Genomic DNA, 18870 nt, shown 5'->3' with positions numbered 1-18870 from the left:
TTGAAGCGCAGAATTACATTTATTCAACAAAATAAAAAGCTGATTTTGCTTTTCATCAATATCATGTCTTCATCTTTAAATAAATAGGCATTCAGGCATAGTATAAAATATCTTATTTACCAGACAAAAATGAATACTATGAGTTCCAAGCAACGAAATCCCTCAAGTAGCCCCACACACACACACAGTATTCAAAACTTGCTAGTGAAAAAAGAAATCCCCAAAAAACTGGCACATCATCTGAAGTCACTCCATCAATCTTGACACACTTGCTTGAAGACAAAGCTGATAAATAGTTTCAAAATTTCAGTAGAATGTCAGAAAAGGGAGTGCAAGTTTGTTTAAAAAAAGAAGAAGAAATACACATTCAAGTTAGGCAGTTTCCATCCTAACAGCACTGAATTTGGTGGTTTACCACTAAAGGCACATTGGCTGAGTAGTAGTCGTAATATTTCAAGGCACAAGAATAAAATAATACCAATAGGTATACAGTGTCATGTATCCACCATTTGAAAGAAATTCATTGCAGAGGAAGCGTCGTTACCTAACCCTAAAAACATTCACATTTTCTGTTAAAACAATATTTATCTGTAGTTTTCAATCACTAAGTACATTAAGTAGGATACAGTCCTTTAATATATGAGTGATGAACATCTGATGAGGGTTCTCTTGTGTTGCCTGAACTTACAGTAAACAACCAGCTGCTGCAGGTGGGTGTCCAGCAATGAGCCACTTGGCAGATGCAGAGCCTCAAGTGTTCCACGACTTGCGGTTCTCTCCGCTGCTGCGGCCGGTTGATGCTCCTCCACCTTCGCCTTTGGCCAGAGCGGTGAGGGCCGCCAGGTTGGGGCTGGATCCAGACAGGTTGGCACTACGGCGCTTGTGCTGATGGCGACGGCGCTTGCCGGCCCCCCGGCTCACCCTGTGTGGTCTCACCAGCACGCCGTAACCAGGGTTACAGTGGAAGTAGTGCTTGCCACCCACTGAACCATCATTCTTTCCTGGAGAAAGAGAGAACGCCCGTTTGAGATTCTGAGTTGTGATAGATGCAAGTATAATGTGTGTGAAGAACACAGCCGATATAGCTTATGAATAATATCTATTTTTAGGGAGCGCTATAAAAGGTTTGCAGGCAGATTTTTTTCATTTAAATTCATTATTTATTTATTATTGACAGACAATTACACATTCATTCATTAAGTCAGTCTATCACCATCACTTTTATTTTGAAGTTCTTATACACTTACTATACAACTATAGGGTTACATTAGACCTGGAGGCAGGCAGGCACACACACACACACACACACACACACACACACACACACACACACACACACACACACACACACACACACACCAAGGAGAGTCTCATGCCTGCGACTTTAAAAAAGTGTGACGACTAATATTTGTACTCTATGTTGGCGATGTAGTAATTTACTACATCCCACGTAGAACAAGCGTATAGTCGATACGTTGCCCACCTCTACAATAAGGTCAATTAAAATGCATAAATAAAAAAAAAGAGACAAGCAACAAGACCAGATGCTGTTCTACTCACCGGCTGGTACTTCCAGTTCCACGCCAACCCAGGTACCCTCTGCAAAATCTGTGGGTCCAAGGTAACGGACAGTGCCGTTCTTATTGTTCCCCACGGTTACAAACTCCCCTTCTTTCAACCAGTCGGGAAGAACTGCCGCTGCGTCTCCTTCCTCAGAGTCGGAGATTATTTCCAAGCTTTCCATCGGCACAGAGAGGTTAAGTCCTGCCCCGAGGCTGCTGGCCCGGTCCACCCGCGCAGGCTCATCTTCACCCACAATACGCTGAAAGGACTTGAGGTCTGAAGACTTCACCTTCTGGATCTTGAAGGGGTTCGCTACTGGAGCATCAGGTTGGGAAGGCTGAACGCTGGACAGAGAAGGAGCTGAGGAGGATTTCTGAGATGCATTGGCAGGTTCCTCCTGTTGGACTTCGTCTGCGGTTGTTGATGAAGTCTGGATGGAGGTGTCATTTGGGTTCAAGGCCTCAGAAGTGGCTTGTTCTTCGGACGAAGCTAGTAGAACCAAATCTCCGGATGGTGCAGGAGCTGGAACCAAGACTATGGACACAGCTGGGACCGGGTCTGGGGCTGGATCTTGAGCACCGTCGCTGCACTGCGTTTGCTCTTGGATGATTGTTTCAGACTGACTTTGACCTTCTTGTGCAGACGGTTGTGTTTCGTATTGGATTGACAGTTCAGCTTCTGTGTCGTCTGTGGCAGCGAACTGGAGATCTTCCGTCAGAGGGGGTTCTGGTTGTGAGTGGTCTGGTTGTGAACATTCTGTCAGTGTGGTTTCATTCTCTTGTACTAGCAATGAATCTATAAGTGGCTCAGAACTGTCTAATGGTTCTGATCCAATATGGCCACTTGTTGAGTTTTGTAGTAAGTCTGATTCTGCGACTGAATCGGGTTCGTCTTGCTCCTGGTTTGGTTCTTGTTGAATCAGGTTTGAATCTGACGGAGTATCGTTTGGTTTGGACGGTGGCGAGTCAGTCCTCTCTTCAGCTGCCTTATCGTCCAACACCAGCAAAGGCTCCGATTGGTCCACAAGAAAAGACTCAGGGTAAGTGATGTGCGTCACTTTATCATCCTCTTCATCGGGCCCCGCCTCGAACATGTCGGACGTAGGCAGGTCCCAGCTCAGTGTGTAGACATCTGACAGCGTTGCTTTTGATACGTTAGATGACATGTATTGGCTCGATGCGTCGCTCTCCGGGCTGGGGGTGGAGTCTTCTGTCTCCCGGATAATTTGCGGCGGGAGGGGCACGGATCTGGGGCTCTCTGGTTGGAGGTCCGGAGGAATGATTTCCTCAATGGGAACCTAAGAGGGAAAACATGAAAAGAAGGTATTAGTGACTGAAAAGGCAGCAAAAGGATGAATGTTTGAGTCTTAAAACCGTACTTTGAAATGGACACATTGATCCTTTTTTTGTTTTTAGTCAGATTGTTCTGTTAGACCAAAACCACTGATTTTATGGGGGTTTCAAAAACAAAAAGACAACATTGACTTCACCATTTAAAGTTGATAGGGGACACAAACAGTTGCTTACAGCCGGCAGATAATAAGAAATATTAGCATTTATTTGGAGTCGTGTCCACTTTGCAAAGCATTTGTTTAGGTCTCAACCAACTCCTGTTCAGTGCTGGCCATGTAGCGCACTGTCAATGTATCCAAACGTTTTCACTGAGAAGCAGCTTGCTGCTGCTGAAAACATCGTTGATGAGAGCCATTACAGTGAATCTCTACTTCCACACGATTGTGTTATTTGAGGAGAAATTAAAAATGCAACGAACAATTTTCATTTTCACGTACTCTTATGGTCACTCTATGACATGTTTGACTTTTAACTTTCAAAGTATCTTCCAGTATACTGCATTATTATTATTATGTACAGCTTTTTTCATTTTCATTTTTATAGGATCATAGAAAGCAAATACGAGTATGTAAAATAAAAACAAAGAAATTTCTACGGCCACACCCTGCCTCCCCGGTACGTATACATGCAGCTATAACACCATCTGGGGTTGGAGTACTTACTGCCTGCTGATGTTTGCTCATGTCCTCTTCAACAGTGGCTGACTGCACCATGATGCGAGGCAAACTCTGCGACAGGTAGGGAATTTAAAAGATGCTCAGTGAATGACATTTTCAATAAAACAATCTTGAATCCGTAAATTAGCGCAGAAAGCTCGTCAAGCAGATTTCAAGACGTAATCATGAGCAAGTCGGTGTCATTTCAGTCCGCTTGCACCTGGAGATTAGATATTAATATACGCCAAACCTGTTCATTATACAGTGTGCATGAAGTGGTGATTAGCTGCTGCGAGGGGAATTATAAAGCTCAGGCTTCAGCATGACGGTAAGACAGAAACGGAGCCCGTGGGGAAAAAGATAATCTACGTTGGTAGAACGATGACAGATACTGGAGGCTGAACATCGTGCCGTACTGCTTTCTATGGCAGCCTCACAGAATACTAAACGAGGATAACCAACTAGGCCAGTTGGCCATCTGGGACAATATATTAAGAATGCACAGACGTGGTATTATTACATAGAATCAGTGAAGTGCATCAATATATGAGAACATATTGAATTTATTGTGGCGATCAGCAGTCAGGAAGTTAATATGAGATGTAGAAAGTGCAGTAAAATATTTGTTCATCAGATAATCATGATAAACAATCAGGATAATAGCACCATCATTAGAATTGCAGCCATAATCATTTATCCCTATTCAGCATTTCGTTACTCTGTAATTTGATCAGCTGACGTTATGTGGGACTTGCTGCTTAACATTTTCTCCACTTTTTTTGAAGAGGGTTTTAAATCTTGAGATATTTCAGGATGTTTCATAAATCAAGACAATTGTTCGACTGTGCGTCACAGGATGTTAATCAGGATGATTGTTTGACGCTCATGCCTAACATCAGACTCGGAGGGAATCAACACTTCATTCTTCAAAACTCCGAGGATCAAAATTTAAGCGGTTTGATTCGGGTCTCCCGCTCTTTTGCGGCGAACGACAACCTACATGGACAATATGTCCGCCATCAGACAGCAGGTCAAACACATGTATCCTATCTCTCTCTGGCTCGGGACAGTAAACCTGCAAGTCAACACAACACATCAGGTGCACAACAATGGCCGCCTCGCCTGGAGTCGTTTTAAGATGGACAGATGCACGCTGTGTTTTCATTATCAAGAAACGTAGCCAGATGAAAACACCGTTTGTCCATCAGTCAGATCTGTGTTAAAGGGACAGTTCACCCTGACACGTTCTCTGTAGTGTGCACAGCTCCGGTTCAGATGGATGTGGCGTAGTGCAGTGGAAGGATACATTGTGTGAACACTGTCTGAACATTCAGCCAACAGTGTCGTACGGTTGTCATCTGACACATTTACCTTAAGTTTACCTTACATTTACTTTAAGTTTATTGGTTATATTTATTATATAAAAAAGACATAATTTCCCTCTCACCTGTAGTGCGGTTTATTAATCTACATTATTTTGGTGTGAGTTCACATGTTTGAGTGTTGCCGTAGCGATGTCCTCCATCTTATCAATAGAGCAGAACTAGATTCTCGACTTGTGGAGTTTAAAGCGTCAACACCACTACATCTGTATCACCGTGCGTCAATCTACTCAGGGAGCAAGAGGCTCATGCTCACTTCTTGGAGGGTGTAGTTCGGTAGAAAGAAAATAGTTCCAAAATAAAACTGCTCACAACAAGGTCTGTGGATTATCTCCAGTAACCGGGTCATGATTTCTGTTCAGAGACTTTGCTGTTGAGTCCTTTGAGCCCCACAAGCAGAGTGCATCTAGTTCCATTATAGTGGAGAGAAGGCCGACATCTCTACGGCGATATCTCCAATCATAACTCACAGCTAAACAATCTAATGTAGATTGATGAAGAACACTCAAGGTAAAAGGTGGAAACATATGGACTTTGGGGTGAACCGTCCCTTTTAAGTCTTTTGGAGCATGTGGAAGTCAAATCTTTCCAAAGCTAGTGTGGAGTCCTTAAGGCCAAGTCACATTACAGTAACTATAATCAATCCATCTGCTGCAATGGTTGTTTTTCAGCCGGGTGTTGAGATCAGAGTTACGATCATCCACTCATCCAATTTACAAACTCCTCATCAGCCTGCTAATATTTGCAAAAGCTCCGGGCTTTAGTTGCCGTGTTGACCTTTCTGAACATCTGTGGCAGGCAGGGTGGAGTGAAGCACTAATGAGATCGATGGGCTCAAACAATGCACCAACAAGGCCCGACGGGTTTCCACTCCAACCGAACACCGCGCCACGAGGTTCCCATGATTAGCTTCCCTCCGCCGCTGAAGGTGCTAATCAGTCGAATCAGATTGCAGTAGTGTGACGAGGGCGACGAGGTTCACCTGCTCCTAATTAACCCTCCTCCAAACACAGCGTGCTCCTGTCTCAGTGGGGGCTGTTTGTGGAGCTTCAACAAACATTATACAGCAATCAACGACGTTTGTGTACTGTATGTGCCGATTGTTTCAGTCGCAACCCGGGGAACTCAAGTAACGCGCGTGTCCTGACTCTTAAAACAAAGCCCGGGATACCCCAGTTTAATGGAGCATTTAAACTGTGTTCAGCCACAATGAGTGGTATTCATCAAAGCTGTTAATAATACTGTTATATGGTAATAGGTTTTTACACGTTTCCTTATAGTCCATTGACTAGTTTTTACAATCTCATTACAACTCAGAAAGGTTGAATCTCCATTTTTCTAAATAAAGCAGCAAATGGTATAATAACCCTTTCCATGCAGCGACCTCCGGGTCTGAAAAGTGAAGCCAATTAGGAAGGACCTTAAACTTGTATTCTTTCAAACGACCAGCAGGGGGCGACTCCACTGGCTGCAAAAAGAAGTCCGATTGTATAGAAGTCTATGAGAAGATGACCCTACTTCTCACTTAGCTCAGCAAACATTTTCCTAGTACGTTTACAGTCTCAAGCGCTAGTTTCAAGCCCACCTCATCACAGCAGGATGGTCTTGTTAGCAGGGTCTGCTTTAGGGGCGTGGCTACCTTGTGAGTGACAGGTCGCTACCACGATGTTGTCCGGCCTGGGTGTTCAGCGTTATGAATAGTTTAAGTTTATTGCCTATTTTTGAAAACCGCTCATCTTGGGCACTGGAGGCATTGAAACACTGTTTCTGTTCATTATTTGTGTTTCCATCTACATAAGCCGTTTCCATGGCAACAGAAGAAATAGGACTAGCTGCTGATGAGTAGAGGGGATATTTAGATTTATCCTGCAGTGGTGCATTTAAACTTATCCCAGAACACACAGGCTTTAATCCCGAGCGCTCTGAGCTGACTGAGGGAGCGTACCTGCTGATGGACAGCCGTCTGGTCTCGGCCATCTTCCTTCCCACCAGGAAGCAGGGACTTCAGCAGCTTGGGTACAGCCTTCACTGGAGGGAGATAAGACGCAGCAAAGCCTGCATGCATTGATGAAGAAGAGAAGGTCGCAGGAGAAGAGGTGGTGAAAACAAGGGCCGGGGGAAGAAGGAAAGCAGGAAATGATTACGTTGTTGAGGCAGGAGGGAAAATGAGAGACGTGTTGGCAAAGAAGAAAACAAGTGCAAAATTGAGATTCACAGCAAAAGGACAGATATAGTTGTCCACGGGGCTGAAGCAAAAACAGAGCTGATGACATCAAAGGCAGCTAAAAGGGAAAGATAATTCAAAGCCACAGAAGGAATCCATTAGGAGATAAAGGGTTTATCAGTCTTACCTGTCTCTGGCTTCAGGGTCTGGGATATGGAGCTGGGCAGTGTGCGTCTAGATGAAGGAGGCACAAAAGAAAGGTCCTGGTGGCTCTCCCAGCCCTACACACACACACACACACACACACACACACACACACACACACACACACACACACACACACACACACACACACACACACACACACACACACACACACACACACACACACACACACACACACACACACACACACACACACACACACACACACACACAGAGGATGATACACATGTGGCTTAAAAGGAGCATCCCAGTAATCTGTGACCTTTAGCAGCCTCTATTTGTGACCAGAGAGCACTGCATCAACACGGATGCATGTCCTCTACAGCTGCTATTTTAACCATTTATCCAACACTATTCTGAACATAGTTAATGCATCATTTAAGTAGGATGACTCCATTCAGTCTTTAGTATTCATTAAGGAGACAATCTTGCAAATGAGAAATAGAAAACGACATAAACAGAAAATTCATATGAAGAACAGAACTGGAAGACTGAGACATGAATGGATGGAAATGAGAAGATTAGTAGACGAGATTTATGTGTCTCACCTTGAAGTCATTGAGCCTATGAGTAGAGGAGTAGAGATCCAGACTGCTGGCTGACAGCTGATTAAAGGGTTAGAGCCAGGGTGGTAGTGAGACAGGTTAACACCAGTGAGACATGAAGAGACTAAACCTGAACCCCGGAACACGAAGAAAGCCTAAAATCTTTGACTATCTTGTGGTTAGCAGAAGTAAGAACACCAATTCAGTTCAGTGTGGTAAGAAAATGCAGAGTTAAGTTCATGTAGGTGATGTTAGAAGATGTATGACAACAGAACTACACATAAGCGCTCTGTGATGCGGCGAGATCTTAGAGAAGAGTGAATTATAGAAAACACAACTCTCTCTTACTCGATTGATGTTTGGAGAGCTCAGGCAGCGTCTTGGAGCTTTCCCTCTGACTGCCAGCTGTTCCTTCACAGCCACCTCCTACACACACATACACATATACACAAACAAATGTGTTTGTTAGAAACACCATCATTTAGCTCTATTTGCGGATGCTTTGTATTATGGGGATTCATTTGATCTATTTGTTTATTTTCTGGCTCTGGATGACATTTTCCAAAAATTACACAAAGAGTGAAAAAGACAATGAGGATTTAATGTGCTCATGCTTTGGAGAAACATCAATCACAGGAACATTCTGAAACGAGAGACCGTAGATGATGCTGAATACCAAATGATTTACTACGGCTTTGATGTTCAGATGTCCGCAGATGCACATCTCAGGGGTTCATGGACTGTATTACCTGTCTGAGTCTGTCCAGAGTGAGGATGTTCTCCACAGCCAGGACGCTGCGCAGGTATTTCTCTATGGCCGCCTCACTGTCCGCTGACTGGTCGTCCTCAGTGCTGGCAGCCAGTCTGGCCAACATCTCCCTGTCCTCTGGACCATGAATGTCCTGTGGGAGGAAGTGGGACAGTTTGGAGTGTTGGACTTACTTATCCATAGTCAATACATGGCGGTTGGAACGCCCCATCTTTGAGAAGCAGACAGGAGTACCAGCATGGAAGCTAAATATTGTACTGCTGTGGTGGGGGGGCAACAGCTAAATGTATTTCAGTGCTTGTGTACCAGACTCCTTTGACAAAAACAGTAATATTACCTCTCAGAACACAGGAACTTGCTGGTCTACTGCTGCCTCGGTTAGTTCGTTTGTGTTGTTGGGTAAACCAGAGAAAATATTTCTACATATAATCTACACATGCACTGAAATAAGCTGCTACCCTCCCCCTCCACAGCGGTACATTGCTTTGCTTCCTGCTGGTACTCCTGAGCATCATCTACTGTATGTAACACACTGACTATGATAAATACCTCTTACAACCACACTGCACACAATCCGAACTATACTATATATAATGCCAGACCCTGACTCACCCTACCAGGGTTTCATTTATTTACATGATCCTGTCTATCACAGCAGAAATATTTACTTTCCTAACAAAATGTTGACGAACAGCACAGAGGATTTATTACAAGACACAGAATGAATCTCTGGTCGGTTCGTGAGAAAGCAAAACCACAGAACGTAAAGATAAAGGTCTACATTCAGAAAACATTGTGGTTCAGTGTCACCAGTAATCGCACCTTTGTTGCAACATCCATTTGCACGTCATGAACATAAAGAAACACTAATAAAACATGGATGCTCAATAAGTACACCTTCTCTTGAAAGGAGGTGGTTCAAGGCAAAACAAGTGCATCAAAATTCTGGTTACAATTAGAAATGTGAGTGAATTACTACATTCAAATCTTTCTATCAAATAACTTTGCTGTCCGATACTTACCCCTGGGATGTTAGAAACTATTTCAAAGGTGACTCCAGAGCCAGGGATGGTGCTGCGCTGAGACATCCTCTTCAGCAGGCTCTGAGCAAAACCCTGCCACACAAACACCCCCCCCCCCCCCCTTGTTCTTAAGTTAACTACTCACTGCATTAGCTGACAAGTGATTATGTGAGGGAGAAAGCAACAATGGCATCGTGTCAGACTGCTCCCGCCCATCATGCCTCGGGGGGGCCACCCACCTGTCTCCCGGTGACGTTGACACAGATGCGTTTCCTGAGCACCAGCTGCATGTGTGCCGGGTGGCTCAGCTGCACCACTGTGCTGACAGTCAGGTACACCCTCTGCTCAGCCGACGCCACGCGGCTCAGCTGGGGGCACTCGTGGACCGTCGAGTCCCAGGAGGCCTCCACCATCACCTAGACCACATTCAGAAGCATGGGGAACTAATGATGGCTCTATTACCTATAGGTGCTACATTTGGGATTTAGAATGGAGGTAAAACTCGTCAACTTACATCTGGATCATAGTGTTTAACAATATGAAGGTCAAAGAAGTCGTCCTCCTCCTCCCCACCGAGCAGCGCGTCCAGCCCCCCCGCCAACGGGGCTGAGAGACTGGACTGGAAATCATCAGCTGCAGGTGGAAAGACAGGCAGAAGAGAGAGACAGTTATTAAAATGGCAGAGGGTTTTTTGTCAAACTACAAGCCAAGAAAAAGACCCGGGGAGGAATGACATACCACTGAGATCCAGGAACAGGACAGGAATGTGTGTTTCCATTCCAGGAACAGGAACCCTGGGGAGAAGCAGCACAGTCAGCACACTGACCGAACACCTGAGACACTATCTCCACTCTTCTTAGTTTAGGGTTAATTGCTTGAGGACATTGCTGTAACAATTCTCCTTCTCTCACACACACACACACCTCTCTACTGGCGCTCCAGGGATGCCGCTGCCGGCCGACGGCACCAGGACGGCGTTGCGTTCTTCGGTGAGCGTCAGACGACATTCCAGCAGCTGGGACTCCCTTTCAACATCGTCCTCTGACTTATCTACACACACACACACACACACACACACACACACACACACGAAATGTGATGAAATGTTCATATTCTGTCGTCCGAATGATTTCACACAAGTCAAAAACGGACTAAATGATCTGTTGTTGCTGTTTTTGGACGTGTGAAGATTTTCATCAGATGTAATATGCTATAGTATCTTATATCATTAAACAGATATGTTATACATATTACCATTAGTATTCTTCATATGTGATTTTCCCTACAGTATTGTAGCTACCTACAAACCAACAGCGACTGTATGAGAAGAGTCAGCGCTGCTCTGTCGACATCAGCAGCTCAACATATGATCACTGTCAGCTAAACCGTAATCAATTAGTAATTACTCAGATGCTTGCTATTCATCCACATGACTGTTCTTTTGGAAGTGCTGAGAAAGGCTCTATATTTGCTTCATTGTGGCTTTATATTAACGGGGACTTGAACTGTACATTACTGCCACTTGTTTATGACAAATTAATGATGAAAAGCAGCACTTGTGCTGTAAAATGATACACTGGGAAATACATTTTAACAAACTGAATGTGAGAAGTACCAGTTGATTTTTAAAAGCTGAATTACACTGAACAATGGGAGGAAATGACACGTTACCATAAAAAGTGCATACTGACAAGAAAGGACTGGAAATATTGTCGCCTAAAATCCTGATGATCCATTTTCTTAGTCTGAGCTAAATAGTTTACTCTCCTGTGTTTATGAAGTAAGGACAGGAGAGAAAAGGTGAAGGAAAGTGTTTGTTGTTGTGATACTCATATCGGCCACTAGAGGCTGAAGTGCACCAGTGCCCCACGCTCTAAATAAGACTAAGGGCTAAGCCTTCATGTTTTCTTCATAGGGTAGTGGTGCACTTCAGCCTCTTGTGGTCAGGAATAGTATTACAACACAAACATTATTTGTAATTATTTTTGTCATCTGGAAAAAAGAAAATTCCACCTATTTTCACAGAAGCATAAAAAGGAACTTTTTCCTAAATCATAAATACAGGAGAGAACACAAGTTAGTTTACACCAGATTATCACCAGTTCAGATCAGATCTTCTTGCTTCTGTAGAGTTGTGTTCAGAAAATGTTGTTTTGTTTTAGGCTGTGTGTGTTTCACAGCTGTACCTGGTTTACAAACTATCTTCTGTAGCTGCTGGTCCAGATACTCCTGTCTCTGAGTGAGAGTCACCAGCCACTGTTCCCTCATCCTCTCCAGGTCTACCTCCTACACACAAACACACACACACACACACACACACACACACATTAGTTGTGCAGAAACAGCCTTTTGGATTCCACTAGCAAACTACCATGCATTTTCATCGTTATAATTGATCTACCTACTTGGTAGCTGTCCATGTCTTCATCCCCACCCTGAGATGTACATTGAGAAGCAGCAACAGAGTCAAACAACAGATAAGAATGAGCTATTTCAGGAAGAGGAATTCAAAATGTATAATTCTCACACACACACAAGTTAAGCATGAAAACCAAAGATCAAAGTAATTACATTTCCATAAAATCCCTCGTCAACATATTTCAAACTAATGCTGTTTCCTCCTCACCCAATGTGATTCGCTTCCTTTGGAGAGACGCATCTGTCGGATCTTGACGTCTCCGATGGATACAGAGAGGATGGAGGCGGCGATGAGTGGCATGGTGCCCGACTCTGGTACTGGACGCACCTCCACCTGGACTCGACGCGACTGGCCCTGGAGGTACAGATTTATACGACAGGTTAGTAATGAATGCAATCCAGAGGGTATGACTATTGTACCCGCGTAGCCATGAAGCCAGACAAACAGCAACAAGTAGGTTCATCAGTTAAAGGGACCAGCGTCTTCTTATGCAGACAGAAACTGGAGCTGGGAAACTGATTCCGATCATCTGTTCACATAATAGAAGATAACCTTCAGCCAGTGATCCTATTTATGTATAAAATGATATTTGATGTCGGTGATACCTGTCTGAGCTGGAAGACTCCTGCTGTGCGCACGTCTTTAGCCGGGAGAACCTCTACAGCTGTGAACTCTCCTGCCTCGTTCAGCTCCATCAGCTGCACCCACACCTCAAGGTGTCGGGTCACCTCACTCCACCTGCAGGGACGGCAGATCCCAGTTCACATGTATTAATACATACCTTTTAACATTATGACAGTTTTGTAAAATGACACTAAAATCATGTTAATGCTTAGAGATAATATGAGGAGCACCATCTAAAGCAACACAACTGACCTTATAGTGAAACATATTAAGGATACAAGTTCATCAGTCACTGGTTTAAACTATTAAGAATTATTACGTTATAGCTCGTACGGCCGAGGTTATTTTGGAACTATTATGGAAAATCCTCCCAAAAATGTTTTACAGGCCATCTGTGAAGTCATACAGTGGAAATTAGCAGTATTGAAATTGAAGCTAAATAAATGTCATTCCTGTGCAAAATGTGCAGTGCATCCAAGTCCGACAGGAGATGCACCCAAAATGTACGATACCCCACCTGTCGGGTTAACATGGCCTCATTTTCTCACTTTTTATACAATGCAACGTCACAGTGGAGAGCTTAGACTGTATGGTAGAGGTATGGTAAGATTGGAGCACCTAAACGTTGTGCGTTTGTGTCAACGCACCTTTCTCTGAGGGTTCTGGTCTTGGCTTGAATCACCCCGAGGTCCCACAGTGCCAGGTTCCTGCGATGGTTGGCCTGCTTGTGGCCGTACACCTCAATGGCAACCGCCCCGTCGGCCAAAAACTCCACAAAGTCCTCCGACACCGGCACCGACAGCTCCTAGAGGTTGTTCAAATAATACATCTTTTATTCTAATTTACATCTTCGTATACTGACAATCAGCAGTGATCAGTGCACTCAAGTCCATCGTACTTTGTTTCTCAAATGGTGTTCAACGGAGTAAATAAGTGTGTGTGTGTGTGTGTGTGTGTGTGTGTGTGTGTGTGTGTGTGTGTCTAACACAGGGTTACTACACAATTTAAAAATTCCATACTTTTCAATATTTATTAGACCTTATTTGACATCAAAGTACAAAGAGCTCGATGTTTATTATGTAAATAAATGCTTTTAAAATCCAACTGTTAACATGCTCGTTACATTGTCACTATGTACGGTATTAAGTATTGTAGCTCATACAAATGAATCAACACCAAAGCCCGACAGGTTAAATGCACAGCTGCAAGGTTTTTATCATGCACATTTAAATAGCAGTACAATTCATGAGGGAACTAGAAGAGAGAACTAGAACATGACTCCTTGTTAGATAGAGTAAAACATAAACAAATAACTATAAATAAAGTTGTCCACTTATCCAGACCTGGATATTACTAAAATCAAGTTCCATACGGAGTAGGATCCCCGTGTAACACGGGAACTTCCAGTGAAGATGTTACCTTGGCGCTGTCGAAGACCACAGTGCACTGAGGGTCTCTGGAGGTGAAGGACGAGCCGGCCGGCCCCATCTCCGGAGGGATGAACACCGACTCCTGCTGCCCCCAGAAGTGGTACTGACAGAAGACAAAGTTGGACAGGTGGCGAGGCAGACCATTGGCGTGGAGGAGTTTCACCTGAGAGAGAGAAGAAGAGGAAATGTCATCACACTTAATGATAAACAAACGCTGTGAAAGTTACAAACGTGTTAAATACACTTGTCACATTTCATAGGTCAGTGAGAGGTGAGAGGCCAGATCCACCATCATGTGGAACTACATCCCCTCTGCATGCAGGAGCCTGACTTGTATGTCAGTGAATATCTTCCTGGACTTGACGGGGTTGTTAATGACGCTACATTTGCACGTTCTCACCACACAGTCCAGTTTGCGCTCCTGTGTATCTCCGTCTGTGGTGCTCTGCTGAATGTCAGACTGTCCGGGACCTTCCTGCTCGGAGCCCTCTGTACCTCGCCACACCTCCACATGCAGCCGACCTGCCACCTGACACACACACACACACACACACACACACACACACACACACACACACACACACACACACACACACACACACACACACAGAGCAGAGCAGAGTCTCAATTCTAGACGGGAGCAAGCATGTCTTTCTTTCTTGTGTCTTTTCAAGAGTTTAGTTTTGTTACCAAGAAATAATGTTTCCTGGTTAGTGAAGTTATTATTAATGAGTCCACAAAGATAGGCTCATGGAAGCCCGGAGATGCAAGGGACAACAAAAAGGTCTGAAGGTCTGAAGTTAAGTCAAGATAATCTGTATAAATCTAAAGATTGTGAAACGGGGGAAAAAAAGTCTTGCCAAAATCATTTCTTTTTTTTCCCCCATTTGTGAAAGGGTTTGTTGTTGTAATATTCATGTTGTCCACACGAGGCTTTAGTGCACCACTACCCCATGTTTTAAATAGGGCTAAAAGCATCCATGTTTTCTTCCAGGTGAGTTTCAGTTTCTCCATGTCACACACACACACACACACACACACACACACACACACACACACACACACACACACACACACACACACACACACACACACACACACACACACACACACACACACACACACACACCTTGTGTGTTAGCAAGTTATGCAACATTACTGTCACGTCTGTCTTTTGTCCAGAATTTCCTTTTAATCCGCTCTAATCTGCCGCTTTTAGTCCCATTTAAAGCTCGTGGTAGTGGTGCACTCTGGCTTCTTGTTGCCAAAATGAGTATTATAACAAACAACAAAATAATTTCCCCTGCCACCTGTTTCACAGATGAATCTTTTTATGTAACTTAGAAACATTATCCTGGCAAAATCTTTTTACAGTTCCTAAATCATAAACACACTTACCTCTCGGGGCTTCCGTACTTCCTAGAACATGTCACAACATTGGTGATCATGATTAGTTCATTTGATTAGACAGAAACAACTTTGAAAATCTAACAACCTATTTATACATAGAACAAATAGACTGTGGAAAGGTGTAGTTGTTATCAGGCAACAAGGAGCACTACAAGTGTCAGAGCTTATAACATTTGAATATTATATTATTTTAGACTCAAACTCCTCCATTGCTCCCAGTGGGCTCCTACCTCTCCCTTCTGGTTGATGATTGGCACTGCGTATTGCAGCTTGACGTCGTAGAACAGGCAGGCCAGGAAAACGTTGGCCACGCCGATCAGACTGTGGTTCTCCTGTTCATCGAAGAACGGGTCAGCACGTTTGAAATAGGAGCGCATCACCTGGGTTACAGAGGAAGAGCAAGACCGGGGTGAGACTGATGAAGAAATCACTTGTTGAACTTCAGTGTTCCTGAACTCCTCACGTTTCAAATGTTAAACTGTATGGTTGCAAAACTAAACAAAAACCCTAATGAGCCATCAGGACTTTCCTCTGCATATTCTGTTTTCACTGTGCTCAGTTTGTGTCCCTTCTCTTAGGCATTTCATCAATCAGGGATGCAAGATGGCAGAAATTAAAGTAACAAATATGTTCTGACAGATATCAACAGACATCTCAACTCACAAAACTGAATAACACACTAACTTCTACACATTAAAATGTAATTAGTCTGTGTGTTTTACTCACAGGGTTGTCTTCATCAAAGTCCTTCCACTCCTGGTAGAGCTCCCTCATGTCCACAAGTCTGTTCTCCATCTTTTCCAGAGCCCAGATCTGCTTCCCTTTCCCTTTACGGCGAACCTGGATGGCCGGCTCACTCAACACTACATCACGCTATAAAAAGAGGGGGAGAGGGAAAACTGCTTCTTAATCACAGTGGCCTCAAAGTATATTGTGAATAATACTGTCTGTCACTTGCATTACTTTGAAGCATTTTCTAAACCATACACTGGGAGCAAACCAGAGGATTTTATTGTAGTTACTGGTATTACTGGTACATACTGTCGTTATTATGGCATATCTACACTACAGTATAGAAATCAACATGAGTTTTTAAACTTGTAACTGAACTTGTAAAATGAGTCAGTTTCTGCCTTTGTATTTTCTTTTTGTTTAATCAACACAGTGGAAACGGATTTGTGTCCCCACAACACGAGTGACACACAACGGCACACACATCCTACCTTCCTGTTGGCATCAAGGTTGGCAGCAGGTATCTGCAGAGTGACCAGGTACTCTGTCCTCTTGCTCAGCTCCTCGGCTATGAAGCCGGCCTCCTGAGCCAGCAGGTTGGCCCGAACTATCTGCTCCTTCAGGCGCCGCAGGGTGCGGGTCATCATTGCTTCTCTGAACCACAAAACGCAAGATTTACAAAAGCACCTGTAAAATATATTTCTCTCTATATATAACGTAACTGACAACAGGGGTCAGAGAAAGGTCTCACATCCTCCCGTTGTAGCTCACCTGTCCTCGCTCCAGCGGCGCATGCGTTTTTGGGAGCTGAGTGATGCCACAGCAGTGTTCGCACCGGCTGGCAGGCCTGTCGGGTCCAAGAGGTGGGAGGGCTTCTCAGGAGTCAGCCTTTGGCGGAGCTGCTGAAGCTCCTGTTCATACATCTGCCTCTGGCGCTCCAGAGCGCAGCGCTTCTCCTCCTCGTGCTGCCTCTCAAGGGTCTGTAACACCGACTGCAAAGGGTCTGAGGAGGAGGAGCCGCCACAGGATGGATGGAGAGAGGAAGAGGAGGAGAGAGAGAGGAGGAGTGACTGTGAAGAAGTTTATCAGTTGTTATTCTATACTATCAGACGACAATTCGCTTCTATAAGAACTGTTCATCCGAAAATGAAAATTATTGGAACTGCTTCACAGGACGGCACTCACTGTCTATTAATACAATATTTACCTCATTATCTCTATTTCTGTCTTCTGTCAGAGCACTGCAGGCGTTACACAAGCAGGACATTGTGGAACATATAGATTATAGGGTAAATGTTTGGATTACACTGAAGACCAGCTGTTAGAGTAACGTGATGGACGTCCAGCGCTTGTGATAAAGCTGTAACATCTGGACTGGTTGACTTTAATTCTAAAATGACCAAAACAAACTACGAGTCAACACTGTTAACAAGTATTGTGTGTGTTTCCAAAGCCTAATATATCTTATTCTTCTGTGCCTTTGAGCTCCATTGTTGTCCAAAAACTATTGAAAGCACATCAATGAGCCTCTAAGTCTTGTTTTTTTGTGACCTATTTTTAAAGATTGACATCTTCACTAACAGATGGGCCGGGGGCAGAGTGCCAGGGGGCAGGGTAGGGAACAACTTGGTCTCTCCTTGAATTTGTTGACAGTAGTTGTCATTGAGTCATTTGTGAAAAGGTTGACCGTCTACAAGTTGTCACTTTCAATGACATGACGGTGAGGAGGTCAGAAAAGCATGAGGGGGGAAATGTCCACTCCCATGTCAAGTACATTTAGAACATGAAAAACCAAAACTAAATATTTACAGCACTTAGCACAGTAATAATCAGGTAATAGCTTTGTATTAACAATAGGTACATCTGTCAGTCTAATATGAGACTGAAACTTATGTAATAGGGTAAATAAAGGTGCCAAAAAGAAAGGGTGATAATGGGGAAACACATTTAAAGATAGCAATGAGGCAAAACTATTTTGCAGTATTAAACATGTCAATTGTAAAGCATTACCTTCAAACAAAGAGAATGAATTTCATCCTTATAATAAAAGGTCATTACTCATTTTGATGACAAGAATTGTCATGTGATTTTGAAGATATTACACTGATGGTAGCCTTTAATATTGTGAAAACATCAACATTTATTACCTCATTATTATCACGCTATTACCTCATTATTATCACACTATTACCTCATTATCATGCTATTACGTCATTAATAGCACATTGTTACCTCATTATTATCACGCTATTACCTCATTATTATCACGTTATTACCCGATTAATATCACGCTATTATCACATTATTATCACGTTATTACCTCATTATTATCACGTTATTACCTCATTATTGTCACGTTATTACCTGATTAATATCACGCTATTACCACATTATTATCACGTTATTACCTGATTAATATCACGTTATTACCTGATTAATATCACGTTATTACCTGATTAATATCACGTTATTACCTCATTATTATCACGTTATTACCTCATTATTACCACGCTATTACCACATTATTATCACGTTATTACCTCATTATTCTCACGCTATTACCTCATTATTGTCACG

The 18870-nt window shown here is 43.5% G+C and overlaps 1 protein-coding gene across 3 annotated transcripts in view; it reads right to left on the bottom strand.

Moving 5' to 3' along the window:
* Positions 1-18870, bottom strand: part of LOC115003447 (kinesin-like protein KIF13B) — a 36353-nt gene continuing 17483 nt past the window's right edge. For 2 of the 3 annotated variants that reach the window (XM_029425232.1, XM_029425231.1), the window contains exons 19-42: positions 17065-17296; positions 16785-16947; positions 16288-16434; positions 15792-15941; positions 14552-14680; positions 14141-14314; positions 13369-13526; positions 12703-12835; positions 12305-12451; positions 12084-12113; positions 11865-11964; positions 10602-10728; positions 10417-10472; positions 10193-10311; positions 9918-10094; positions 9679-9771; positions 8637-8789; positions 8236-8313; positions 7891-7947; positions 7305-7398; positions 6899-7008; positions 3578-3643; positions 1561-2860; positions 1-1001 (exon numbers count right to left, since the gene is read on the bottom strand). In XM_029425232.1, the coding sequence (XP_029281092.1) occupies positions 751-1001; positions 1561-2860; positions 3578-3643; positions 6899-7008; positions 7305-7398; positions 7891-7947; positions 8236-8313; positions 8637-8789; positions 9679-9771; positions 9918-10094; positions 10193-10311; positions 10417-10472; positions 10602-10728; positions 11865-11964; positions 12084-12113; positions 12305-12451; positions 12703-12835; positions 13369-13526; positions 14141-14314; positions 14552-14680; positions 15792-15941; positions 16288-16434; positions 16785-16947; positions 17065-17296 (4244 nt within the window). In that variant the 3' untranslated portion in view covers positions 1-750. The remainder of the gene's footprint in view (positions 1002-1560; positions 2861-3577; positions 3644-6898; positions 7009-7304; positions 7399-7890; positions 7948-8235; positions 8314-8636; positions 8790-9678; positions 9772-9917; positions 10095-10192; positions 10312-10416; positions 10473-10601; positions 10729-11864; positions 11965-12083; positions 12114-12304; positions 12452-12702; positions 12836-13368; positions 13527-14140; positions 14315-14551; positions 14681-15791; positions 15942-16287; positions 16435-16784; positions 16948-17064; positions 17297-18870) is intronic. The other variant, XM_029425233.1, reaches the window with a different exon arrangement.

Source organism: Cottoperca gobio, chromosome 24, assembly GCF_900634415.1.
Source record: "Cottoperca gobio chromosome 24, fCotGob3.1, whole genome shotgun sequence".
In the NCBI taxonomy this organism is placed as follows: domain Eukaryota; kingdom Metazoa; phylum Chordata; class Actinopteri; order Perciformes; family Bovichtidae; genus Cottoperca; species Cottoperca gobio.
The sequence above is the reverse complement of the archived record's forward strand: the minus strand, read 5'-3'. Positions and strand labels throughout refer to the sequence as shown.